The sequence below is a fragment of the Eleutherodactylus coqui genome, chromosome 4 (genome assembly GCF_035609145.1).
Source record: "Eleutherodactylus coqui strain aEleCoq1 chromosome 4, aEleCoq1.hap1, whole genome shotgun sequence".
Lineage (NCBI taxonomy): Eukaryota > Metazoa > Chordata > Amphibia > Anura > Eleutherodactylidae > Eleutherodactylus > Eleutherodactylus coqui.
The window spans coordinates 266,130,275-266,157,824 of NC_089840.1; the positions used below are offsets into that span (position 1 = coordinate 266,130,275).

Below are 27,550 nucleotides of genomic sequence, written 5' to 3' on the forward strand. Positions count from 1 at the left end.
TTTAGTACAATCCCTTTAACTCTTAATTACCACTACAAGCGTAGAGCAGCGATCCTAGAGACAATGCTATAGGCGTCCATATTCAGAGCATATGCACCCCACAGCATTACCTATGGTGCTGGTCCCAGCATTACACACACATCAACACTCCCTATGAGCAGAAACTGTTTTGCATTTACAGATCCCCAATACAAAAGACCAAAAGCTGAAGTTTGGGGAGCAAAAAAAACAAAAAAATTATTTATTCACACAGTTTTGGAAACACATAAACCAGCCGACTACTGCGAGCGGAGCCCCTGTACCCCGAGCCGGAGCACATAGATCCCTGTATCAGATGTCCACCCCTGAAAGCCTTGCCGAGTCCTGTCCCCAATGCAGACACAGCCTGAGCGTCCCCTGTGCCAGAGCCGTTCTCTGCCGAGGACAGTCAGGGAAGTAAGTGCAGTGATGGGATTGGATGGTCGGGTGAATCCAAGGACAAGAACGTCTTCTAGCAATAACCCAGGAATAAAGCCGCCCCAAGCCTGGAAGATGTGAACCAGAAAACCCTCCATCTCACAATCCTCACCATGGAGGGACAAAACACGTACTGAAGAGGAAAGGGCGAGATTAGCTCTGCACGCGCTGGTAGAAGTAGATGTAACCAAGGTCTTTTGGAGGCTTCTCAGATGCACAGACCTTCTGGTCGTTGTAGATCACCCACCTGAAAAAGAAGACGACAAGAGGATGGTGATCAGCAACAGAGAAGATGGAAGGAGGCTGGAGGAGAAGGCAGTAGCAAGCAACAGGGAGGACGGGAGGAAAGGACAATGGTCAGCACAGGAGAAAATGGGGGAGGCTGGAGAAGAGGACAGCAGTAAGCAACAGGGAGGACGGAAGGCTGGAGGAAAGGACAGTGGTCAGCAAAGGAGAAGATGGGGGAGGCTGGAGGAGAGGACAGTAGCAAGCAACAGGGAGGATGGGAGGAGAGGACAATGGTCAGCAAAGGAGAAGATGAGGAAGGCTGGAGGAGAGGACAATGGTCAGCAAAGGAGAAGATGGGGGAGGCTGGAGGCGAGGACAATGGTCAGCAACAGAGGACAGTGGTCAGCAAAGGAGAAGATGGGCAAAGCTGAAGGAGAGGACAGTAGCAAGCAACAGGGAGAACGATCCGGCTGGAGAAGAGGACGGTGGTCAGAAAAGGAGAAGATGGGGAAGGCTGGAGGAGGGGGCAGCACAGTGGTCAGCTACAGAGGATGGGGGTGAAGGGCAGGAAGATGATCAGCAACAGGAAAGGGCAGAGTGAGTCTGGAAAGAACAGAGAGGACAAACTAGAGGAGAAGACAGTGGACAGCAACAGAGAGGTACCTCCGCCATGGAGCAACAGAATATGGTAGTGTCAGAAAAAGGAAGGTGAAAACGTTCAGATGTCTAATTTGTGACATTTTATATCATACATCGGTATCTGAGGGGAGCAGCGGAGTGGTTATAGGAGGTGCTGAAGTCACATATGGGTCTAAAGCTAAAACCCAAACAGAATGACTATGCGACGGTCCACCCCGCTCAAGAGGATGTTCTCCTACTACATCCTTAACAATTTAAGGGGATGCATGAGACTAGAAAAGTGTATGAGCTTTTTCCCCTTCTTGACCACAACCTGTGCTTGGTATCAAAACTCAGCCCAATCACCCGATGCAGTACCACACATAAGCCACTAATTAGAACGGCGCTGTTTCTGTGTATGTTGTTGATTTAAAGCAAGCAAACGCATACTCTGCAGTGATGTAGAAGGATTCTTTGCGGTGAGGCCCTGACTATCAGCCTATCGGAGGGGACTGGCTGGAATAGTGATGTTAGACCCTGTAACCGATGACAAGTGTAACCTAGAAAGAGGAGAGGAGGAGACTGCTGCCAGTCAGAGCCAAGGGAACACCACACAAATAACAACTAAGAATCTCACCGTCCATTCTTCTTTATATGACACACGTAGTGACCGCACATGGTGGACGTCCCCATGTGACTGACGAACGCAAACAGCTCATATCCTAGAAAAAAAATACAAAAAGTAAAATAAACGACCCTTGAAGGTTTTATTCTGCATCTTCCCAGTTGTACTGGCTCTGTCCGCTATCTCAGAGTGGCAGCCATGTTGCTCCCTTTATTATGTGAATGAAGACGTCACCAGCAGCTGGTGGAGATCGGCACATCAGCTGCTGGCAGCCGCAGTCTGAACATATTTCATATGGAGATGCTACCCTCCTCCAGAGACCCCCTGAGGAGGAGGAGAAGGTGCTACAGATGTGTTTATAGGTAATCAGTCTGGTCATACCCACAGCAGGTTTCCATCATATTAGTAGAAAAATGGAATTCTGTACGGTAATGGATCCATTCTATGGCCGCCTGCAGACGAGCGGGTCGGATCCGGTGGCGAGAATTCTCGCCGCAGGACCCGACCCGAGAGCCTGCAGGGACGAGCGTGTACTCACCCGCGCCTGGCGGCCCCGGCTCTTTCTTGTGCCGGCTGCCGCGCAGCCAGCGCATGCGCAGACCGTAGCCGGCGGCCGGGTGAGTGCGAGCCCCGCACAAAAATAGGACATGCCGGGGTTTGTTCGCCGCGCGAGATTTCGCGCGGCCAAACCGCAGCCGTCTGCATAGGAGTGCGTATTGTAATGCACTCCTATGCAGACTTTCAGCGGCGATAATCCCGCGGGAAATACCGCCGCGGGATTTCCGCCTGTGTGCAGGCGGCCTATGACAGAACTGAATGGCGCCAGACAGACCCCACTGACTATAATGGGGTCCGTCTGGTTTCTTTCACTCAATCTGGCATTATCCCAGAGAAAATAGTTGAGCCTGCTGAGTTACTGCTCCCCAGATTTCGGGATGGATCGTTGCAACCCAATGCAATGTAGACGGGTCCTTACTTCCACTCGCCGAAAATCTATCCTGCTCATGTGACGGATACATAGTGCAGGCTCATTACGGTTATCAGAGTTTGTCTCGTAATCAGCCGCTCGGCTCGTGGTCCATCCCTGAACAGCAGCAAGCTGAGGTCTCGAAATCCCATGGGAATTAGGATACAGACAGTATATTGGAAAACTCTATAACTTTTCCTCTCCAGCTTTTTTCCCTTCAGTGCTGTAATGAAACGCTGGAGGGAAGCTGTTGCCTGAACGGATCCCATCGTTTTCTACAGGACAGTTTAAGACATCCAGCACATATGCTTTCATGCCGGATGCCTCTCTGCACCAGATAGAAAAACGTTGCATGCTGTGTTTACTATCCGGCTATGGACGCCGGACCCAGCCTTATAATGAATAACTTATTTGCCATATTGGAATATTCCTCTAAGATCATCCATCCATGATCAAAAAGTATAGAGGAGCAAATATGTCCATTATGGAAAGCCGTTACATAGGGCAATCGCCAGGACAGACCATTCTATTGATAGGAGCATCTACTACTTGAGAGGCACCAAGTGACTACATCTATAGCGGTTTTGTACCAAAGGGTATGTATGTGATTATCTGCTGTGTTTCGGCCATTCAGGACGATGAACAGCATAGGCTGCATAGGACGGCCGTCAAATGAGCCGTTCACTATGGAGTTGCTAGCAGAGGCTCAAATCATTCAGGCACGTCCTTCAAAGGGGTTGTGCCAAGATAGAAAGTTATCCTTAATCCACAGAATAGGGGATAACTTTCTGAATGATGGGGGTCCAATTGTTGGGTCCCCCACTGGTCGTTAAAGCAGAAGGTTTCAAAGGTCCCTGTGCGATTGGGGCTGCGGTCACACACACTCTCTGCAACTCCATTCATTTCAATGGAAGCACTGCAGGTTACTGCGTTCAAACGCTCAGCAATCTTTGGCGCTGTCAGTGAAATGAATGGAGCAGCAGAACGAATGAGAGCCAGTGGGGGGGACCCAACAATTGGACCCCCATCGATCGGAAAGTTATCCCCTATCCTGTGGATAATAGCCATCTGTGGATAGGGAGTAACTTTCTATTTTGACACAACCCCTTTAACGATTGTTTGCCAAACTGAAGATTGTAATCTGCAGCTGTAGGTCAGGCAGTCTCCACCATTATCTGTTGAACACTCACGGCCATTTCCATCTTTGACACGAGGTCCGGCAGCAGGGAGGCTCTCGGACACAGATTCGGCAACGGAACGTCCTTCTGACAGGTCCATGGCAGCTTCAGCGTCGAGGTCATCGATGTGAGAGAAGATCCAGTCCACGGCTCGCTCCAGACTGTTGCTCTACGGGGAGTAGAAATCAGGAGGTTAGAGGAGTGTGACGTTCCCTCCCCCCGGGGCCGTTCACATCGTGTTTTTAATGTACATCTAGCACATACGTCAAATATACATGGAAAACGTATACAGCCGTGTGCAATGTTATGCATGTGTGTATTTTCTGCTTAATGTATATGTTAAACATATAACCGCATGTTTTTATACATTTGTGTCCATTTTTACATAAAAATGTCAAGTAATATGTTAAAATACCTTTTTTTTGTATCAAAACATATCTGCTCGCTGGACGGCCTTAACAGCCCCTTACAGGATGCAATACTCTGTCATCTTGTAGGGGTAATATATGTAATAGGCGCAGGTGGAGAGCTGGTCTCCGTGTAGGACAGGTGCTGGCGGAGGACTTACTGTAGAGCGGAGGGCCCGCACTGCTTGTTCATGCGAGAAGCCCATGGATATAATGGTGGCTATGTGCTCCTCAGATGGAGGGTCTCCTCCTACGGGGACCGAAGGTGGAGCGCTGACCCCGGATAACACTAAAGGATGAGCAAAGTCTGCAGACAGAAGGAATAGTGTAAGGGTATTAGCAATCTTATCAACTAATCACCATTTCCCTGATAACGCTAGATCCCACATCCATAGGTGTATACACACAAAGTACCTCGGTACTCCTAACTTAGGAACATAGGCCCGGTTCACACTGCTGTCAGCGTTTGTTTGACTCCATCCTTACAGTCGAAAAACAGAAAAACCTAAAAGTGCCAGATCCAGAACACGCCGGACTCGGGCTACACCAAAAAGGAACCCATTGACTATAATGGGCTTCATTTGGCTTCTGGCATGTAGGGAAAAATATCATGCTGTGCCATTTTGTCCAGAATTTTGTGCCAGTGGCTCTGACACAGATCCGGCGTTACACTTACTGTAGGTGTTGGACAACTGCATATATTGCAATTCCATACATCACACTTATCAATGGAATTCATCAGCAGCACCTCTCCCTCTCCCACGCTGATGGTTTGTTACAATGTATCGGTGCGGTTACACTGTATCTGTGTAGAGTCCACATTGTTTAGGGCTCATTCACATCTGCGCCACTGATGTAATTTTCCTGCTCCATCGTAGAAGCAGAAAAAGGGACTTCCTGGGGAAACCGGATCGGTCCTATGACAGAACCGAACATTGCTGAATGGTCCTATTAACTTTAATGGACTTTATTTGGTTTCTATTCAAGGGCCACTAACTTTTCAGACAACTTACGCTCATCTACCAGCTTGTGTTAGGACGGTCTCATCCGACGAACCGCGGTATTCCACACACATTCAAACAAAAAGAACGTTCGCATGTCTGCTCACACGAGCGAAGGGTGATTTCCACTTGCAGAAATTAAATCGCAGCATGTTCTAGCACAGATACTGCACAGACCGCTTCCACTAAACACAATGGAAGCTGTCCGGCCAGCAGCCCTTCCGCAATTGACATGGCAGAAAGTTTGCAGATTCCACCCGAAAATCAGAACTTACAGACATGAAACGGGGTGCAAACAGCATAAATTGAGGGTAAGGAGAACCTGGTGTATTCTAGAAAACCTGTTGAAACCTCAGGTACACTTTAAGGCCTCCACCATTTTACAGTACGGAATAGAGCCGTATGCAGAGCTATTTCCTCCTGCATTTTAATGGAATTTAGTGACCGGACGCTCGGAGTGCAACCTTCGGCAAGGATGGGAACAAAGCTTTAGTTTTCTGCGGGTTGTCTGGACCGGACACAATTGTGACCAACCCTCAGCCATGTGATTATTAGATCTGTACAGTTTTTTTTCCCCTTTGCAAGAATGTTCTCATTGACAGCAAGCTGAGATCTTGAAAACGGTGAGGAGTTGAAACAGAAAGTGTGTAAGAAAGTTTCAGAACTTTTCGTCCTACAACAATTAAAAGGGATATTTTGACCTCGTAAAGTGATGACATAATACTAGGGTACCCCTCATCGTGGGCTGACCTCTGGGACTGCTATGGATCCCAAGACCAAGTTTAGATCTGTGGCCCTTTCTAAAAAGGGCTGTCTACAGCGGCATATGTTCATCCGTGAAACACACAATGTATGAAAACGCTGCATTTCACGGATCCATAGGCTATAATGGTGTAACCGTAATCAAACGATGCATACGTTTCTAAGCGGTTTTCGTATTTTTTTTAACCATTGCAGTCGATGTAAAACGTATGGAAATGTTTGGCTGCATTTTTCCATACGCTTAATATATACATTTTTTGTGATCAGGGAGAAGGAAAAAAAAATTGTTGAACTACAAAACTTTATTAGGAAAAAAGGTTTAACGAGTATGTTGTTCTTTACATGCACGTTTCTCACATGGAAGTGCCAGTTTGGACGGGCCCTGAGTTTTTCTTGCACAGAAGTCCCACAACCAGCCGGCTTCTTTCACAGCAGTTGGTCATAGCGCCACTTAGAAGGAAAAATCATTGAAGGGGCTGCAGCACTAAATCAGTATTGTGGCCCCCTCTACCTTCAGGATCACTGGGAGCTCCAGAGATTGCACCCCTAATACGGGCATATCCTAGCATTATGCCACCACTTTATGAAAGGAGAACACCCACCCCTTTTTAATGTAAGGTAGCGGCTAAGCTCAGTTCCATATATTACCTGGGTCGTCCATGTGTGACATCACCCACGTCATGGCTGCTTCTGCGCCGCTGTTGCCGGTGTAGTAAACCGCTTTGCGACAAGCTTCAGATGGGAATCCCATCTCGACCAGCTGCGTCACCACAGACTCATCCAGCATGGGAGCTGTGAGGACAGGGACAGGTAAGAAGGGACGGGATGTGTTGTCCTACATGTTATGGGGGGTTCAGAGACATCCCCAAAGGGGTGAGCAGAGAAAGAGACAGAATAATACATCCCAGGACAAAGGGAGCAGGGAGCCCACAGGCAGACCCCCCTCCCCCTATACAAACACACAGGTCATGCACAGCCATCCACGTCTCATGTAACACATACACGGAGTATTAGGGTCCCATCATGGGACCCCTGCTATGGTCTAGGAGAGGGGACGCATCTGTTAATGTATTGGAAAACTTTAAAAAATTTCTAAGTGGGATGAAATGGAGAAAACACAATTCAAACATTTTTTTATATTTTTTTTCAGGGTGGGGGGTGCTGGATTGTTTTTAAGGCGTACATGGGGCAGTAAAACGACATCACTTTATTCTGCAGCGCAGTACAATCAGTGATACCACATTTATAGACTTATGTTGTACTAAAGAAAATAAAATGCCTTTTCCAAAAATTTGCTTTTGACTCCCCTAACTCTTTTTCATTTTTCCGCTGATGCAGCTGTGGAAGGGCTCAGTTTTTACGGGGCGACCTGTAGATTTTATTGGTGCCGTTTGGCAGTATGTATAACTTTTTAATAGTTTTTTATTCAATTTTGTCTTGAAGACAGTGACCAAAAAAAGTACAACTCTGGCACTTGTGTTTTTCTTCTAACAGCGTTGACAATGCGGGGTTAATAATGTGATATATTAATTTTTTGTACTTTTATGGGGTTTTTTGTTTTATTTTTTATGCAATGACTGGGAAAGAGGATTTTAGTACTTGCCGTAAAGTCCCTTTCTCGATGCCTTCATTGGGGGACACAGTCTGCTGCCACTAAGAACAAAAAAAGGTTAGCTCCTCCTACGCAGACTACTGCCACCTACTGGCACTGAGCTAATCAGTCCGTGTCCAGGAGCAGAAGGATAGCAAAAAAGGAAACAAAACAGATGTCAGAATACCAGTGAACAGTACGCAAGTTAAAGGCCAACAGGGAACCTCAAACTCAGCATGGGTGGGAGTACCGGGTCCCCTGACGAAGGCTACGAGAAAGACTTTATGGCAAGTTAAAACCCTCCTTTCATAGTTGTTTCATTGGGGGACACAGGAACTATGGGATGTCCCAAAGTAGTCTATATGGGTGGGAAACGGAAGATAGACTTCAGGTGGAATGCTGCACCAATATGGCCTGAAGCACCTTGTGACCAGGACCTGCATCCGAGGATGAAAAGGTGTGCAAGGAGAAAGGAGTGGATAGAAGACCACGTAGCAGCCTCGTAAAGCTGCAGGACCGAGGCTTGGTGATGTACTGGCCAGGAAGCATCCCCCAAATAGGTTGAGTGTGCCGTAATACCGAAGGGGGGATCCAGTCCCATCACTTGATACAACTCAAGGCTGGTTGAGTGGATTCACCACGAGAGCCACTTTTGAGGCCGGGAGCCCCTTGAATCTGCGAGAAGGAACAGAGACTTCAAGCGTGTAAAAGGCGACGTGACCGACTGGTACAGATGAACGGCCCTCACCCTATCCAGCTTGGGAAGAGCCTTCTCACCGGGATAAATAGGAGAGGGACAGAAGGTGGGCAACACAATGTCTTCATTGAAGTGGGAAGGAGAAAATGACCCTCAGAAGGAATAAGGACACAAAACAAAAAAGCCGAAGATTGTGTAAACGAGAACCGCTCGGTCGCACGGATGTGGAAAACCAGATCTGTGTCTGCCTCCTACTGACACCAAGCTAAAACGGATTAGCTCAGTGCCAGCAGGCGGGTATACCTGCATAGGAAGAGCTAAATTTTATTTATTCTTAGTGTCATGTCTCCTAGTGGCACCTATACACATGGCCCCTGCGCCCCTCAATAAAGCGCCCGAGAAAAAGAGGGGTTTAAAATTTTTAATTTATTTTTTGTAATAAAAAAAAATATTTATTATATTAACCCTTTTTTTCTAGTACCCACAGAGGACTTGGAACTTGCAATGGTTTGATTACTTATACAGTATGCTGCCTCCAGAAGGCCCCAGGCTGCCATGACACCTGGGCGGCACCCCAAATTCTCAACGCAAGTGGGCTGTTCAAGACATTGCAATCCCAAATGGGATATTTAAATGCTACTGTCAGAATTGTCTACAGCATTTAAAGGGTTAACAATCACGATCGGAGTTATCTCTGATCGTGGCTGTTGTGGGCAGGTCGTCAAAAAGACAGTCGACCCCGCCACATATGGAGAGGGCTTAGCTTTCATATACACCAACGTCTATATACGTCCTAACTGCACGGGGTATAGGCAGATAGGTTACGTATAGGTGTGCGGCGGTCGGGAAGGGGTTAATGAAGAAGACTGGAAAGCAGCAGTCAGTTTTATTATCCAATGTTATGTCCCCTGTAAGACGTGCAGAACCGTCCGGAAACCATCATTATAGCTACGTAAGGACAGCGATCGGTAAAGGACATTGTGGCCTACAGGGAAGGAGCAGTAAAAATGGCGCTGACATCACACATTCATCCGCCCAACATTCACATGTCCCACGAGAGTCAGAAACACTAACATGTCGGAGAGGAGAAGTGAGGGGAGCAGTACGAGTCGTCATCATCGTTGCCATAGAAACCAAGGCTACCTTTGGGCTCATCTGGGGTCACCAATGGGGGAGCAACATCTGGAAGTTCTTCTTCATCCCCTTGCAGACCCCCACCCCGAAACTGAGACAGGTCCAGCTCCTCGGGGACATCAATTGAGACGTCTGAGGACAATTAAATGGAGAAAAGGGTCAAAATACAGTAAATACAGCACAACGGAGTATCCAACCAGCACTGAAAGGGTTAGGGGTATGTGCGAGCTGTAGGAAGCCTTTCACATGAACATCCCAGCTCACTGCCGCTTTAACCCCTTACCACCACAGGGTGTAAATATACGTCCTGGCAGGGAGGTACTTAGCGCAAAAGGACATACAGTTACAACCTGAGGATAGCGCGAAATCAGAAGAGATCTCATGCTATCCAGCCGCAGGAGCCGGCTGTCACCGATAGCTGGGCTCCCACTGCAACAGCAGCAATCTATGTAGATAGCGGCATTTAAAGGGTTCACAGAGGGAGCGCGCTCCCTCTGTGGTGTCATCGGACTCTCATAATATAATCGCAGAAAGCCGGATGGGTTGCCATGGCAACAGAACGCCAGATATAGGCGTCCTGCATTGTAAGTGCCTGTGATCGCTAATACAAGAAGGCCTGCAATGCCTTATCATAGCAATTATAGGTGTTATTGTTCAAATACCCTACAGGGACATAAAAAGTCTAAAAAAAAAACAAAATAAAACAAACCCTCTCATATTAGCATAAAATGCTTTTTTTAAAATTTATTTATTAATTTTTAAATTAAAATCTGTTTTGTATCGCCATATCCGTAACAAGGCATACGATGAAGTTGTACGCGCTTTTTACCCTGCACGGTGATTTTTAGCATTTTGCCTCACAAAAAATGCAATAAAGGTAATCAAATAAGCCGTGTGTACCCCAAAATGGTACCAATAAACACTACAGCTCGTCTCGCAAAAAATAAGCCCTCACAGAGCTCCGTCCGTGGAAAAATAAAAGTTATAGGTCTTTGAATGCAGTGATTTAGGGGGGGGGGGGGGGGGAAGGTTACAAAAAGAAAAGGGTTTTTTATTGCGGAAAAATAGAAGCCCCTAAAAAAAATAAAATAAATAAATTTAAAAAAAATAAGAATTTAAGTATTACTGTAATCGTACCGCTCCGTAGAGAAATGTATTGTGTCATTTATGCTGCATGATTTAAAAAAGAAAAAAAAAAAACTAGGGCAGAATTGATGCGTTTTACGATATAGTCTATGTACCCAAAAATTGCACCGCTAAAAACTACAGTTCGCCACGCAAAGAACAAGCCCTAATACGGCCGCGTCAACGGAAAAATAAAAAAGTTATGGCCTTTGAAAAACATAAAAATCCGCCAAAAATCATTGCAGCCTTAAGCCTAAAGTAGGTCATGTCATTAAGGGGTTAAAGGGAACCAACCTGTCATCACCTTTGAGCTCCAAAAACTATTTACGAGGCTCAAAAGGGGAACGAGGAGCCCGGCCAGCGGTGTTTGTTTTAGGTCTCCTTCACACCGGCAATAAAGAAGATAGTCAGTGCCGGGACCAGGGGAGAAGCTGCTGCGGCGCCCCAGACAGCGCAGAAGAAGTAATGTATACTTTTTTTTTTTCCTTCAGTTACAGTTTATTTTCGGGGTAGGGCTTATATTTCCGCCCCCTCCCCCCCTCAAAATCCTCATATGTGATGCTACAAAGATGCACGAGTTTGTAGCGTCACGTGCGACTTTGTAGCGCTACAAGATCGCGGTATTGCCGCAAGACGACGCAGCGATATCGCACAGACCAGTGATGCGATATTGCTGAGATTTTCTCGTGGCGATGCCGTATCGCCCATGTGAAGGAGGCCTTATGCTCATCGGATGCCCCATTCCAGCGCTATGTCCCTGTGAAGTTGCCAGGCACAGTGCGACTCTTTCTGCATACACATCTCCCATTCATCTCTATGGAAGGTGCGCACAGAAAGAGTGAAGCTGATGGCCCACGCCAACTTCACGTGGACGCAGCGCTGGAAAGGGGTGCCCAGTGAGTATGAAGCACCGCCCTCTGGGCTCCTCGTTCCCTCACATATGGGCCCCATAACATTGTTTCTTAGAGTTCTGTATTGTACCATTACTTCGTTATGCTTCCTGGAAATGCATGACCGAACAATTGGGAGTTACCAGCTGTGGGTGTGTTCCTATAAACACACCGATATTATCCAATCAGAGTCAACTATAAGGACACACCCCTTTGACAAGACAAATGGTAACACCCAGGTGTCAATTTATTGCTGAACATTCACAAGAAATAACAGAGGATCAGCACAACGCAGGGTGGTAAAAAAAAACGTCCAGAATTGTTATATTATGGGGAATACAAGTATTTATCAAGCTAAACATGTCAGGAGAGCGGTATATTAAACAGGGGGTCCGCTTAGTATCCCCTCACTCCACTTCTGTCCACAGGCTGTGCCTGGTATTACATCCAGTCTTATTCATTTAAAGGGGTTGAGCCAAGTTATAGTTATCCCTATCCAAGGGATAGGTGAGGGTCTGGCCGTTGGTGACCCCCTATCAATTCTGAGAATTGGGGGGGGGGTCCAAAAGGGAGCCATATGAACTGAAAGGAGAATGCACATGCACATTGCTGCTCCATCCACTTCAATGGGAGCACTTGAGATTGCGGAGCGCTTGTACTTGGCTATTTCTAATGCTCCTGTTCAAATAGAGTGTGGATACGGGATAACTTTATACCTTGGCACAGCAATACCAGACTCAGCCATGAACAAGAGTGGCGCTATATTACAAAAAAAAAAAAAAAAGAATCAGCACAGGCTAAGTGCAGGCCAGACCCGGAGGAGAACATGATAATAATTGGCGACGTCTGCGTTCTCTCAGACAACCTAGATTAACCTGTAACGTCTGGAGCCAGAAGCTGGACGCAGCCTTAAGACCCATTAAGACACAATGATTATCGCTCAAAAGCCATCTTCTGAGCGATAATCGTTGTGTGTAACTGCACTGACATCGTACAGTTTTTGTTAAGTCGTTGCTCATTCACAGCGGGATACAGCTAATACTATTGTTTCAGCTGTATCCCTCTCCCTGATGACAGGCTGAGTATGAAGAACAGAGCGCTCCAGCTGTGTTCTCCATAACTGGCACTGAGCGCTCGTCTGTATAGCAGCCCGGCGCTCCGTGCAGAAGACAGCTGGATGCAGATGACAAGCGGGGACACCCCGCTTGTCTTCTGCATCCTCCGCTGAAAAAAATGCTCGGCTGAACAACAGCCAGGCGCTCCCAGCAGGGACCACCTGTATGCAGAAGACAAGCGGGGACACCCTGCTTGTCTTCTGCATCCTCCGCTTGCAGAGCAAGGTGATCGCTCATCTTAAGCGATCATCTTGCACTGTAAATGACATAACGATTATTGCTCAAAAGACGTCTAATTGAGCGATAATCGTTGTGTCTAAATGGGCTTTTAGTCTGTTCCCCATAATCGTGATGTAACAGAGCAGACTTACCCAATTTCTTCGGAACCCAGTCCACACCAAAGGTGAATTTCTTAATCTGGAAGACCAAGTAATCCGGGAATGAGGCAAAGCGGGATGTCCTAAGATAAAGAAACAAGTTTACACGCAATTAACACTTTAATGACCAACAATTTCTTACAATTTTCCTTTTACCTACCCACTTTCCAAGAACCATAACTACTTTTTCTGTCCCCATAGCCGTATGAGGCTTCTGTCCCGGGGGACGAGCTTATCTAATAGTATTTAATGTAAAGAAAAACTTTATTTTTAAATGAGGTGAAAAAAAATTGCTCCATTGTTTTTAAGGCGTTCCTGGCCCAACAAAAATGTGACTTTATTCTGCGGGTCAGAACCGCATTCATACAGTCTAATGTGTTATTACTGCAGGTTCTATTTGTACCATTTTAGGGGTACATAAGACTCACCTTTTATTCAACTTTTTTTTTTTTTTTAGGAGACAGGATGACCAAAAAAAAAAAAAATGGACAATTCTGGCCTTCTGTATTATTTCTTCCAACATTCACCAGGATGAATAGTGATATATTTTCATAGTTCCGTCTTGCAGTGCTGCCAATTACGTACTGCAATTTCTAATGGGAGGTTTTGGTTTTTTTTAAGTCCCTTTAATGGACTTGAACGTGGAATTGTTTGATCACTTATACAATATACTGCAATACTTTAGTGTTTCAGTATATTGTATTTTTAATGACAGTGTATTAAACCAGGCTACAGGCAGAGCTTGAAGGGGTTTTCCAGGGAAAAACCTATTGATGGCCTATCCTTAGCTAAGGAGCCCAGCTAATCGGGTGCCCGCTGTCAACTTTGTATGGAGTGTAGTGGCCAGCGGTTGTAGCTGCAGGTGCATCTCCCATTGATTTTAATGAGAGCTGCGGCAGGAATTACAAGACCCAGCCATTGCACAGGGGTCGGAGCAGCAGCCTCCGCTCCATACCCATGTGTTGCACCACTGACAGCAGGTGCCCGATCAGTTGGGGTCCTGAAGAGTGGACCCTACCTGATCAACTATAGATGACCTATCCTCAGCATAAGTCATCAATAGTTACTTGCTGGGGACCCAAAGCACAGGATTCCCAGCAATCACCTGATCACCCAACAGGCTGGATGTGCATCATAGGAGACGGGACCAGAAGTAGCCTAGCTGGCATCGCTCCCAGAGAAATAAATGGGAGCTGAAGCGGCTAAGACATTTCTGCACCCTTCCCCAATGTCATCAATAAGTCTTCAATACTTTTTTTTTGCTAGAAAACCCCTTTAATGGACTGCAGTTCATGGCAGCCTCGGGTATGGGGGAGGGGACCTTTAGCCTTTTGGATAGCTGCTTAGACATACTGTCAACTTTGACAGTGGCATCTGAATAGTTAACAGCAGCAATCGGAACTAGCACCGATAACGCCATTGCTGTTAGAAGCCGTGGGCTTGATTTATGATGGGTGGTTGTTATCGGGGTTAAAAAGTTCTTATCAGTGGGAATCTGAACAATCCGACCACCAGCGATCCAAAGAACGAGGAGACAACTGGCCAGAAGTAAAAATTCTGCATCTTTCTAATATACTTGGTCTATTTCTAATCATTTGCAAAAATGCCACCAGCTGCAAGTGAACTGAAACTTTCCTAGTCCAGTAACTGTCCTGACCTAGTCCTGGTTCAGGATCCAGTTTTCAGCTGTCCAAGATGGCCACTGCAATTTTCTAGCTACTTAAAGGGGTTGTCTCGCGGCAAGCATCAAAATTTTACCTTACCCCATTCCCCCTGTCACCCCCCTGGCATAAAATAGCAAATTAAAGCGGTTTTTAAGCCGCTTGCTACTCACCGATCCGACGAAATAAGGAGTTATAAAAATCTTCTCCCTAAGATGGCCGCCGGTCCTTTCCCAGGGATGCACTGCGGTTTTCTCCCATGGTGCACCGCGGGTCTTCTCCCATGGTGCACCATGGGCTCTGTGCGTTCCATTGCCGATTCCAGCCTCCCGATTGGCTGGAATCGGCACACGTGACGGGGCGGAGCTACGATGACGACGCGGTGACCAGCTCTCCGGCACGAGCGGCCCCATTCACCAGCCAGAAGCACGGACTGCGCAAGCGCGTCTAAAAACGCCAGAAGACATCAGAATTAGACGGCACCATGGCGACGGGGACGCTAGCAACGGAGCAGGTAAGTGAATAACTTCTGTATGGCTCATATTTAATGCACGATGTACATTACAAAGTGCATTAATATGGCCATACAGAAGTGTATAGACCCACTTGCTGCCGCGAGACAACCCCTTTAAGGCACATTGTGCACTACTGTCTGATTGGCCAGCAATGATCACATGAACAGCTCCGGCCAATAAGACAGCAGGTATAGTGCTCCGATAGTCTAACACTACTGAAGATGGCCAATGTAATCTTGGATGGCTGAAAATGGGACCTGGGAACCAGTTTATCGGAAGGGCAACAGCAGGATATATTATTTGCCCCTCTAGTCGGAGGACAAAATTTGGGTAGAAAAATCTGACACAGATCCCACCCGTGTGAACGTGCCCTAAGACAGGTTAACCCCTTCTAACTACAACCACCAATTCCTTTCTTACTTGAGTGCAGTGGATTTGGCCTGCAGAGCAGCGCTCCAGAACTCGTCTAATTGTTCAGGGGCAGCAAAGGCTTCTAGACACGATGTGAATGGAATCCGCGCTCTGACTAGTTCCGGAAGAGGCCGGTGATCCTGCTCTGCTTGCTGTCTGGCCTGTTCGTAGGCGACGAGCTCCTCTGCACGACATATAAAGTACAGGTGAGCTCAGTAAATGATCAGCCTCCGTACAACCCACGCTGCTGCAGATCCTTCTCACCTTTGTTTAATGCTGCCTCCATGGGTACCGGTAGCTGCAGGATGTACTCCACTCTCTGCGTGTACTTCACTTTCTGAGACACCAGACATTTGATCTTCTCCTCCACCAAAAAACGGAAAACTTCATTGGGATTGGAGGTGCTGCGGCAATTCCTCTGTGGTGACATAATGCAGGGTTAGCAACAGAGGGCGCCAACAGCGCACACAGCTGCAAACATAGAAACTGCTGTATAAATACCCCCCCACTGTTCACCTCCACCATGTTGATGAAGTGAAGGAAGAACTCCTGGGCGTCCTGCTGCCTGTTGGTGGAAAACTCAGGGTGACCTTTACCAATCAGCGCTTTAAACATGCGGGGTGCAATACCGTCCTGCAAACCCTGCAAGAACACAGACGGGTACATATAACAATGGGGCGATAAACAGGGGTACAGAATGTAGGAACACAAGTTACAGAAAGTTTAATGAAGACTTCTAAAATTTTCTAATCTACTTTAATTATTTACTATTTAAAGATCTCTACTTTCCCTCAGTGAACAGACCAACCCTTGTTTACATTAGGAAGTTGAAATTTGGCATTTGTCTGTTTAAGTTGTAATATTTATTTTATTTAAAATTTTGTATTTTTCACTCCCTATAGGTAACTTGAAATTGCAATCGTTTGATCACTTCTACAGTAAACTGCAGTACTACAGTATTGCAGTATATTGCATTCACATATTCAAGCCCTGGCACAGACCACAGCAGGGTTTAATATAGTTACATACATGGCAGCCCTGGGAGCATTCACTACACCCAGGGCTATCATGGCAACCGGCAGCACCCTGCAATCTTATCATGGAGAACAGATAGCAAATAGGAGGAGTTAGCCTCCCCAGGCTGACCGTTACATGCCACAGTCAGGACTTATAGCGCACATAAGCGGTGATCAGAGCCAGCTCTGATCATAACCGTTTGCAACGGATGTCAGTAGTTTCAAGCAGCCAGCATTTGCCGGGCATGCTTTATCACAGAGTGGGAGGGAGTTGGAGATGCTTAAACTTGTCGCATCTTTAAACTGCAGAAGGAAAATAAAGCTACCAGAAAAGTGGTGTCAAAAATTCCGCGGATAATAAATTTCCCCAATGTATGCATTACTTTGACAAGTCTCACCTTTTGCTCCTCACCCTCTTTCTCACTCGCCGGCTTTGAGTATTCACCAGACAGCAAACCCTGTCCGAGCTTAGCTCTGCGGAAACCAAAGAGACAAGGATAGATATAATAGTATGCACAGGAATGGGTGGGACATTCGTGTCAATGTAATAAAGCCCCCATAAATAGCGCCCCTCCCATCTAATCCATATAGGCACATGCTATAGGTAACCACGCTGCACTTACACTTGGGTGCTAAAATCCTGAGTGGGATCAGTAGGCGCCTTATGGAATATTTGATCCATTTGTTCCACGTACCTGTAAGTGATGAACACTGGGAGTCAGATTAGGAGGTTACTGGGGACGTCTTCAGTCTAAGATCCAGTCCAAACCACTTACTTGCGCTGGAAGGCCGATATGCTGAACACGACCTGCATGGTGGAGTTGAGATAGCAGCTGTTGCCCAGGTTGCGGATTCCTGTGTACCCTGGTCCATATAGCGGCTGCAGCTGTACCCCCGACTCCTGGATCAGCTCCCATTCTCCAATCCTCTGGTTCATATCGATCTCCAGCTCGGTCATCGTCTTGTCAGTCTAGCGATAGGAAGAGATGTTACATGTGTCTATAGCAGAGTCTACAAGCCGGCAGGAATATCCCAGAATGGCCTCTCACCTTCTGCATCTTCATCATGTCGATTCCAAAGTGAGATAGATGTTCGGCCAGGTTGGGGTCGAGCACCATGTCGTCTTCATCATAGGAATAGACATCTACTGGATAGAAGTGGTACAATGAGGAACAGGAAAAGGCAATCCTAGAAGGATACTGGGCGATTAATCAAATTAATTCGCTTTTTAAGCCCTCGAGGACTCTGAATTTAGTTGAAAAACGCAGAAGCGAATTTTGCCCCGCCTCCACGACCGTGTCTTACTTATGGCTATGGGAGCACGTGCTCCAGGAAGATGCAGCGGGCAGAGGGTGCGTAGAAAATGCCATCAGTAGAGTGCGTCATCCTGTACTTGAGAGGCTGCTGTGATGTAAGGGGGCTGAATGGGGGAGTGGAACCCCAAGGTTTATGTATATAAACATCTATACCTGTACTTTTACATAAGGCAAACGTATGCAAAGCAACTTCCTAAAGCATACGGATTATCAGAACTGTCCCATATAATTCTGAGAATTAGAATATAATCAGGAATTGCTGTGCATACACTGCCTTAGCCAAAAAGATAGAAATGTCCTGGTACTTCTTTAGGCTCGCTTGACACCTGTCATTTCTGTTGTTCAGCTCCATCATAGGAAGCAAACACCACAAAGACCTGAAGTGCTGGTTCCAGCACACGAACGTCAGGCACAGTGCCCGATGGACACCAATGAGCTTCCTTTATGGATAAAGTAACACAACACGCTGCAAGATTTTGTCCAGGATTTTATGCTAGAGGCTCAGAATTGAGCCTTTACTGCAGACAGGAACAAACTTAGCTCGTTCAGCAAAAATCGATATTAACCCTTTCCAATCCAATTCTGGATTCAGGATCTTTTTGCTGTTATACAACGGTGCCATATGCTGGCTAAAGTATGTGCGCCGGAGAGGCTCCGACAGCGATGTCGCTGGAAATAGACAGTAAGAATACCCTGTCGGACGTCTTCTGACATTAAGCTGTACAAGCTTCAATCAGAATGTAGGAAGATGTCAGACAGCGGATTGCAAAGGGTTAAAGGGGGATCATCAATCCACAGGATAGGGGATAACTTGCTGATCGGTGAGAGCCTCACTGTTGAGATCGGCGCCGATCTCAAGAGCAGAGATTCCCTGTGCACCATCCTACTTACTGCAGGGTTACTGCACCCCCCAAAGCGCTCCACTCACTTTGAATAGGACTGCTGATAGACCTGAGCGGCACCTGCTTGGGTATTTCCATCAGTTCCATTGAAATGAATGGAGCACTGATTGTGCATGTGCTGTCAGAGATCCATTAATAGTCATGTCCCTGTGGGAGGAGAATAGACCCCCAGAGACAGGAGTGTGCAACACAGGAGCCCCATTTTTCGAGATCGGTGGGGGCTCTCAGCAGTGAAAACCCCACTCAGCAAGTTATAGATCAACAAAATATCAATGTTGTAATTTTAGGTATATTCATATTTTGTCTGAAAGGATATGAATACATTTGCAATCTATATTTCTTTTAATTGCTCCAATGCATATAAAATAAAAATGAAGCAACTTTGCAAAATAGGTCTTAATTGCAGCCATGATGGGGGAAGCAATACATGACTACAGGATCAGACTTCACACAGGGCTTGTTTGTAGTCTGTAACCAAGGAGAAACAAGTAGGAGATACTTAAAGAGTTCTTCCAGAACTTCAGGATAGGTCATCAATACCGATGGGTGGAGTCCTCTGTTCGGGGCTCCCGAGATCAGCTGTTTGAAGAGACTGCAGCACTCCAGTGAACACTGTGGCTTCTTCCTATGCCAGTGACATTACGCTCATTGGTCACATGGCTAAAAAGCAGTTCAGTCCCATTCAAGTGAATAGTACCGAGCTGCTATACCAGGCAGAGCCAATATGAAATGTACGACACTGGCATGCACTGAAGAGGACATGGTGCTCACCCAAGTACCGCAGCTCCTCAAACAGCTTATCGGCAAATGTCTCGAGCGGTGATCCTCCAGAGACTGAATATTGGGGACATGCCCCGAGGACAAGTCATCAATTATTACGTTCCAGAAAACCCCCTAAATAACGGCTTCATTTTTAAGGCCGCCCCACTCCCATTTCAGGAGATCTAGGTCATGCTCAGGATGTTTATGTGATGACCTGGGACATCCCTCATGAAAAGCTGTACCAAAACAACATTGTGAGAGCCTGGCCAAAGTCCTGTGATTGGAAGACCAAGAGGAAGAGACTCACCGGCTCCATCTGGAGTGATTGTACCCAGCTTGACGGCCAGCGGGTAGCCGGTCTCCCTGTAATGCTGCACAGCGTGGTTGTTCCCTCCACTGCCATCAAAGTATCGTCTTCCGCAAAAGATGGCTCCATCGGTCATATTGAGCCACAGATTCTCCCGCAGATCGCACACGCTGCACTTCCACCCGCTGGAGGAGACAAGGAAACAAGGAAAGGGAGATGAAATGTAAATCAGAAATACCAAGATGGATAATATCCAAAAGGGACTAAAATAGTTAAAAAACGATGCCCATCATCTTGGCGCTCATTCGCGACGGGTCATGTGACGCATCGTCACGACATGTAAAATAGGTCCTGTTCCACTGAACTGCGGAGAGGCGAGCAGACCACCAGGAAGGAAGAAGAATTGGTACTCTTGGAGTCAATGAATGGCCGAGCGCTGTGACCAATCACAGGCAGTGCTCAGCTGTCATTCATTGAATGGCTGAGCGCTGCCTGTGATTGGCTGAGGGCTCAGCCAATCAGATACAGCTCTTTCAGCAGGTGAGGATTTTAAATCTCCGCCTGATGAAAGAACATCAGAGCAGTGCAGGGAGAAGACACAGCTACACGCGGCTGAGCCCCGACAGCGACAGAGAAGTGAGTATATATTTTTTACTACAGCTAAGGATGATTTTTCAGGGTAGGGCTTATTTTTAAAGCCCTTCCCCGAAAAAAATCACTGCAGGGGTGCCGGCATCCTATTGCCTTCAATGGGCTGCCGGCAGCAGCAGCCCCATTGAAATCAATAGAAGAACTGCATGATCCTCTGCCACAGCTGTGACAGGGGATTCTTTACTCCGTGCGGGGAGTCCCCTTGTCACTGAACACTGAAAGTGCTACCACAGTGTTCACTGATGAGGGGACTCCCCACGTGGAATGCGGAGCAGGATTATAACCAGAGTTTTTGCTCTTAAACCTGATAACATCCTCCCTGACCTACTGAATGCAATCCTTGCCAGCCACCATCAACTGCCCCTGCAGTCATACCGATTCTGCCGTCACATGGCTGAATGTCTGACCATTGTCTATGTGTATAACATCGCTCTCTTTCCCCCAAAAATACCGTGCACATCCCCAGCCCCTTTACCTTCTGTATTACCCCATTACTTGTAGTATGTAAGCTCGTTGGAGCATGACCCTCACCCCTACTGTTTCCATCAACTGATTACTATGTAACCGTGGTTCTGTAATTTTTGTACTTTTGTCTCTGCATCCCGTCTTTGTAAGCGCTGCGGAATATGTTGGCGCTATACAAATAAAGATTATTATATGGCACTTTACTGGCACCACTGAAAAATACAACTCGTTCCGCAAAAAACAAGCCCTCATACAGCGACGTCAATGAATAAAGGAGTTATGATTTTTTTTAAAAGGGGGGGGAGGAAAACACGAAAGGGAGGGAGGGGTCCACGTTATTAGGGGTTAAATGATGTACTAACTTCCTTCTCTGGGTCATTACGAATGCAGGGATACCACATGAGTAATTTTGTTTTTAATGTTTTATTTTTTACAAAGTAAAGGGAGAATTTTTTAAAATTAAAATAAAAACCTAACTTTTTTTTTTTTTACTTTTTTAAAATTTTTGTCCCTTTAGGGGACTTCCACAGAGACCTATCAGGACCCCCTAATCACATTCTGGGGGTCCGATAGTAACAGCCCTTTACATGCTGCAGTCGAAAGGCCGCAGCATGTAAAGGGTTAACAGCAGAGATCTGAGGTTTTCTCCATTCTCTGCTGTGTAAGAGCCAATCACTAGCTCTCCCTGCCACAGGGACCATGGGCTGGCTCAGTGCAGGAGTTTAAAAGAAGAAGCGAGAAGTTGCCAGCAGATTGGTTTTATCTTCCTGCTTCTTTTTTTAAAGTCCTGCACTGCTCTGTGTGGGACTGTGCAGGCAGAGCACACTGCCACAGCTTATGGCCTGGAAATCTTAAGTGCTATATTACTATGGGCAGTGGAGCTCATCCTGGAAAATTTCCGGGCGTGCCACTGAAGGGGTTAAGGGGCACAGTTCTACTAAAAAGTTCTGGATCCAACTTTTCTAGTAGAACACATGTAAGAAAACACATTCTGAGCAACTTTCCCTAGATGGCTCACCTATGTGCAGGTCCACCCACTACCACATATAAAAGAGCACAGCTTCTACCTGACTGCTACCTCTCTGGGGGCTGCAGGAACACTGCGAGCAGGGCAGAATCAGCTAAAAAGTGTAAATCAACAAGTTGCATCCCTCCTCGATGGCTGGCTGTGTGTCAACATGATAGCCAAGTACTGAACTTCTCAGGTAAGTGACAAGCACATCGGTACGAGGTGATACAGCAGGACAAGCTATGAAGATGGTATTTTAAATCACTTACCAAGGAGGGATGCGGGGAGCACCCTCAAGCTGCTGCAGGTTGAATGCATGCTTAGAGACCTGTCTCACCTCCCCATCCCATGCCTGAACCTCCTGCTTGCGGGAAGCAGAGTCAGCAGCTAAGATGGCATCAATGGCAGAAGACACCTGAGGGATGCAGGAAAATGGAGTGAGATGCACAAGAAGGGGGGCAGCAAGGAAGAACAGAACACGACAACACCTTGCAACATCCCATTGTAAGTAGTAGAATACGTTCACAAGTATGTCCCCCCACCCCACACACACCTCAGATTACCCACCCGGTCCCTGACCATCTCTGGAAGTCCCAACAGTCCATCTCGCTGAATCTCCAGAAACTCGGGCAGAATGATCAACTTCACCTCTTCCTCGTACTCGCACTGCTCGTCGCACATGTCAAATCCACCTTCCATCCCTAGAAGAAGAGGGAGCGAGACAGAGGGTGAGAGAACAGAGGCGGCGATCGGGACACAGTCGTCTGATCTAGTCTGTGTTGTATACACAGGAACCTATGTTGCTTGGAGCTCAGGTCAGGATTTTTTTTGTGAGTTATGACTCTGCGACCGCACGCGCAAATTCATGCATTGAATGGCTGTGATTGGTTCATCGTGCACTGACTCACTGAGCCCTGTCGCTCATAAACCAATCACAGCCAGCCCTTCCTGGAGGCAGGGGTTTTGATCCTCCAATCCAGGAAGGGGTGGCAGAAGACTGAAGAGGAGTGCCAGACATGAAGAGACCTGCGCGGGAGCCAGACAGCGCCTCTTAGGGGATGTATTATTTTTTACTGCAGCTAGGGCTTTTACAGTAGGACCTCCTACTGTAAAAGTTGCATCGCATCACATAAAAATTGCGTTTTTTCGTGCGATGCAACAAAAAGGAAGGCTTAATAGGGAAACACGGGCTTAAAAAGAAAAGAAAAATCGCGGCTGTATAGGGCATGCTGCGATTTTGTAGCCTCGTAATGTCACAGGCTACAAATCATCGCTTGCGTGAAAGAACCCATAGGAAAGTATGGGCTCTACATACATGCGATTTGTAGCACTGTCGCACTGCGAGAGAATCGCCCGTGTGGATGCGGCCTAAATCATGAAACCTAACTTCAGTACCTTTTTTTCCGACCCGCACCACCGCTGCTTTCCAACCAGCTCCAGATTTCCACAGTGTTATTTAAAATGGCCACCGGGGAGTGCAAAAACTACATTTCCCACAATGCCCCACTGCCAGTACACACTTGTGACTGTACAGGCTGTATCGTCATTACATTATGTGAAGGCACTGAGCATGCCTGACCAGTAAAACAGCGGAGCCTACAGGACGTAACCATTGGATACCAGTGGAGAACTGAGCGAGAGGGGGAATCACAGTTAAACAATATCTCTGCAGCTCAGTTCTAGCATTATATTGTAAAGCTACAGGTCATCGCCATATGAAGAATCTAACTTTTACTGCGAATCACCGGAACACTCCTTTAACCCTTTCCAATCCAATTTTGGATTCAGGGTTTCCTAAAAGGCTCTCTCTTTTTGCTATTATACAACAGTGCCATCTGCTGGCTAAAGCCAGTGTGTGTGCGTCAGAGAGGGTCTACGACAGCGGAGTGGTTTGCAATAGACGGTAAGAATACCCTGTGGGACGTCCTCTGACATTGGCGCCGTACAAGCTTCAATCGGAATGTAGGACGACGTAAGAGAGTGGATTGGAAAGGGTTAATTTCTCAGTAAAGTGCAAAGGACCTGCATCATCAGCAGTGTTCTTAGCCGCATCGCTACACGGGCCCAATGCAGTCGTGATGGGCGGAGTCATTAACCTGAGTGTTTCTTACCTATAGCGAGACGGGTGGGCTTCTTCCGTGGGGGGTCTCCTGTATTAGAGCTGGAGTCATCGGTTTTCTGTGGAGTACAAATATACTACGTGGTCAGATGAGAAGTCCAGGAGCCTCTAGTATAAAGCGTAGTGCGAGAAAAGGCGGAGCCGCTGCCGACACCAACCAGACGTACGGGGTGTATAGAATGACTAAAGGCTGGAGCGGGCATGAGAGTCCTATGTGCAGCCAGATTGGTAATGCAGGCGCAGCTCCCACTTAATTGAGTGCAATACCACCCTGCGCCGCTTCCAGGTCTGTCTGCCGTAACATCGGACCCTGTAAACAGCTGATTGGTGGGGACTACGAGTAGCAGACCCCCTTCTGATTGGCTACTGTTGACTTATCCTGAGGATAGGCCATCAGTAGTGCAGTCCCAGAAAACTCCCTGCACCCAGCCCCCCCCCCCTCCACCCAAGCAGCTCCATACCGGTTTGGGGGTCCTCTTCAGGTGCAGGAATGCTCTCTGGCCAGTCTTGTTGTAGTGCTTTTCTACATACGGTCTACCAAACCCCAGGAAGGTGTTCATGCAGATAAATAATCCGCCATCAGACTCCTGAAACACAAGATCCAGTCAGTTAATGATGATTACGGGGGCTCCTGTGTCGTTACATGGGATAGCCATCGGTAAATCTCCACTGTATTTAAAGGGGCTGTCCCAGTTCTAGCTGATTTGCTGTAGGAAGCAGACAGCTCCGTACATAGTGCAGTGGACCGGATTAGTACAGCAGGCTGAATCCCATCCACTTCAATAGGACACAGCCTGCAATATGTGTGGGATACGTTTTCATACGCTTTGAACCGTTTTTCACTATAAGGTTTTTTTTTGTTAAAGAGACCGCACCTACTTTTGTCATTATGAGCTGAGCTTATGGGCTGAAAGTCGGTGACCCGCTGAGTCTGGGGATGTAAGTGTTATACTTACCTTTCCCGTCGTTCCTCCGATGTCAGCCGACACAACTGCAGGGCATTGAGCGGCGCTGCTATGTAGTCCTTCCACTATAAAATCAGTACAAGTGGCCTACATAGCAGCGCCGGTGAATGCTCTGCAGCAGCTATGTCGGCTTCCAGCGCTCACACCGAGGGAGGCAAGTACAATGGCCCCTTTACACGGGCCAACAGTCAGGTAAACGACTGCACGAGCGCTGACGGCACCGCTCAGGGTCGCCCACTTTCAGCCCCGAGCTACAAGTAGGTGACACTCCCTTTAAGAGTCCGGAGCCGTACAGCCGGGCGCGCTCCACTGACTGGGACGTCAAAAAATAAAAAGTATAAAAAAGTTTCCATTTCTTGTGGGACAGAAAAGTGTAACGGAGCGAAAAACCCGGAAACTGAACCGTCCGGCGCTAAACAGTCAGACGTGTGCGCTGAGCGACTGCATGTAACGCCCTGCAGCCTGTTGGTACGGTAAACGCTACGCCTTCATACGATGACCGGCGGACGAGCCCCAAGTGGGAGGGCAGAATGTCCAGAACAGGCGGGAACCAATCAGCGCTGGTGGGAGGCGCTCGGCTCCCCGCGGTTATTGGCCGGCTGTTGCGATTACCTGCTGATAGTTACTCAGAGACTATTTTTAGGGGAGCCAAAATGAAGCAAATCGGGAACAAATTCTCACTCGTCACCCAGTTGTGGCCGCAATTCCGTGGAGCGGCCGGCGCGCCCGTCTACAGAGCGGCTCCTCGGATGATAGTTGTTGCGTGTAAACACCATTACATACATGTGAAGTTTAGAAAAGCGCAATGCGTTTTTTTAACTATGGAGCAACATGCTATTTTTTTTTCACGTACCGGAAAAACACGCCTGAAACTCGCGCGGCCGTGCTCACAAAAATGTGCTTTTTTTGCAAGCGCGATATTTGGGTTTCTCACACGGATGTCGCGATCACCGCGTAAGCGCCGTCACGTTGGGTAGTTTACCTCCACCCGTAGAGCAGGGCAACTGAAAAAACGGAAGTGGCAGATGACCCCCACTAGTTATAAAGCAGTCCGTTCTGCGTCGGGAACGCCCTCCCTGCGCCATTTTTTCATCATTCCGCACCTGATGTGAATATAGCGTAACATTTCACAGCATCGCCCGTAATAGCGCCATTACGTTATACGAAGGCGGTGACATGACGCTTGCCGCGCTCGCGGTACATACGGTGTAGTAGCTGGTGGCACTTTTTATGCAAACAAGTCTACAAGAAGAATCGAAACATCACCATTATCCCCTCCTCAAGCGGCGGCGGCCTCTCGTCGCACTGGGCGGGTCCTGGCAGACTCATTTGCATATATGGTGGATAATACCTGGGTTTGGGCGACATTTAAAGACTCATCTGCCGACTTTAATAGAAGCATCTGTCTGGGGATGGGGCCCTTTAAGAGGTGTCAGTGGACAATAATTCCAGCAGTGCTAGAGGGCTAATGACAGGGATGACAATATAATACCGGCGTGTGGAAGGAGAAGGCACACTCGTCCTTGTGTACTCGGTCCCCGGCCCTGGGTAGCCGGATAGTCGGCAGCACAGACAGCAGAGCCTCCTTAACGTCCACCATGACTCCGGTTCCTGGAGGAGAGTGACACAGCTCCGTTTCCGCTTCCGGCGACGGTTTGTCCTTAGCTTCGCAGTCTCACTGGTGAGGGGACGTCAGGGAGGATAAAACACGCATGCGCGGTGGCCAATGACTGAGCAGCAGGGCTCCGGCTGAGTAATGCGCATGCGCCGCCATTCTGCGACAAGTTCTCACGTGACGTTAACTCGGCGGCCATGGTTGATAAGGGCAAAAAGAAAATAGAGAAAGGAGACTGTTGATAGCTCCTTCACTAAATCATTGCTGGAGAAGAGGTTTATGTATAAAATCAGAAACACAGGGGTAGATTGATGAAAGTAGCTAAAAGGCCAATATGTCGTTGTTGCCCATAGCAACCAATCACAATGCAGGTTTAAAGGAAGTCTGTCACTTATTTTTTGTGTTAGAAATGGAATGTCCTGTACAATGTGCGATGTTAAGTGGAATCCATAGATCCCTTTATTTATTACTCCACCGTACAGATATTAGTCTTTCTGTAATAGAGGGCTTCTATTCATCCGTCTTCAGCTGCCAGGGAGAGCCAACAAGGAACGATGCCAATTGGAGGGTCACAGTTCTTAAGTGAGCATTTCCGCCCCTTCATTTCAGCGACCAGTGGGGATCTCAGCACTCGGATCCAACTGATCAAAACTTTTCTCATTGCT

General features: G+C 47.3%; 1 protein-coding gene across 4 annotated transcripts; it reads right to left on the reverse strand.

The window, feature by feature from the left end:
- Nucleotides 1–211: 211 nt before the first annotated feature.
- USP5 (ubiquitin specific peptidase 5) lies at nucleotides 212–26,917 on the reverse strand. Of its 4 annotated transcripts, none has more exons than XM_066601259.1 (20): nucleotides 26,763–26,917; nucleotides 24,767–24,892; nucleotides 24,298–24,364; nucleotides 22,754–22,887; nucleotides 22,456–22,601; nucleotides 20,062–20,246; nucleotides 17,824–17,918; nucleotides 17,551–17,744; nucleotides 17,398–17,469; nucleotides 17,173–17,248; nucleotides 16,275–16,400; nucleotides 16,023–16,176; nucleotides 15,768–15,942; nucleotides 13,166–13,254; nucleotides 9,674–9,796; nucleotides 6,891–7,034; nucleotides 4,641–4,786; nucleotides 4,085–4,241; nucleotides 1,940–2,024; nucleotides 212–703 (listed from the first exon to the last, which is right to left on the reverse strand). In XM_066601259.1, exons 1-20 carry the CDS (start codon nucleotides 26,868–26,870, stop codon nucleotides 610–612), a joined length of 2,496 nt encoding a protein of 831 aa, XP_066457356.1. In that variant the 5' UTR covers nucleotides 26,871–26,917; the 3' UTR covers nucleotides 212–609. The 4 variants fall into 4 exon arrangements, with proteins under 4 accessions (XP_066457356.1, XP_066457354.1, XP_066457355.1 ...); XM_066601257.1 differs by having other exon boundaries at nucleotides 9,605–9,796; XM_066601258.1 differs by having other exon boundaries at nucleotides 17,824–17,921.
- Between the last annotated feature and the right edge of the window lie 633 nt (nucleotides 26,918–27,550).

Bases quoted from the DNA above. Each gene is read 5' to 3' on its own strand.
- USP5 (XM_066601256.1), bottom strand. From the start codon at position 26,870: ATGGTGGACGTTAAGGAGGCTCTGCTGTCTGTGCTGCCGACTATCCGG. The intron at 22,888-24,297 runs GTAAGAAACACT...CTCTTCTTCTAG, and splicing joins GCCCACCCGTCTCGCTATAG to GGATGGAAGGTGGATTTGAC. The intron at 4,787-6,890 runs GTAATATATGGA...TTCTGTCTGCAG, and splicing joins GTCACACATGGACGACCCAG to ACTTTGCTCATCCTTTAGTG.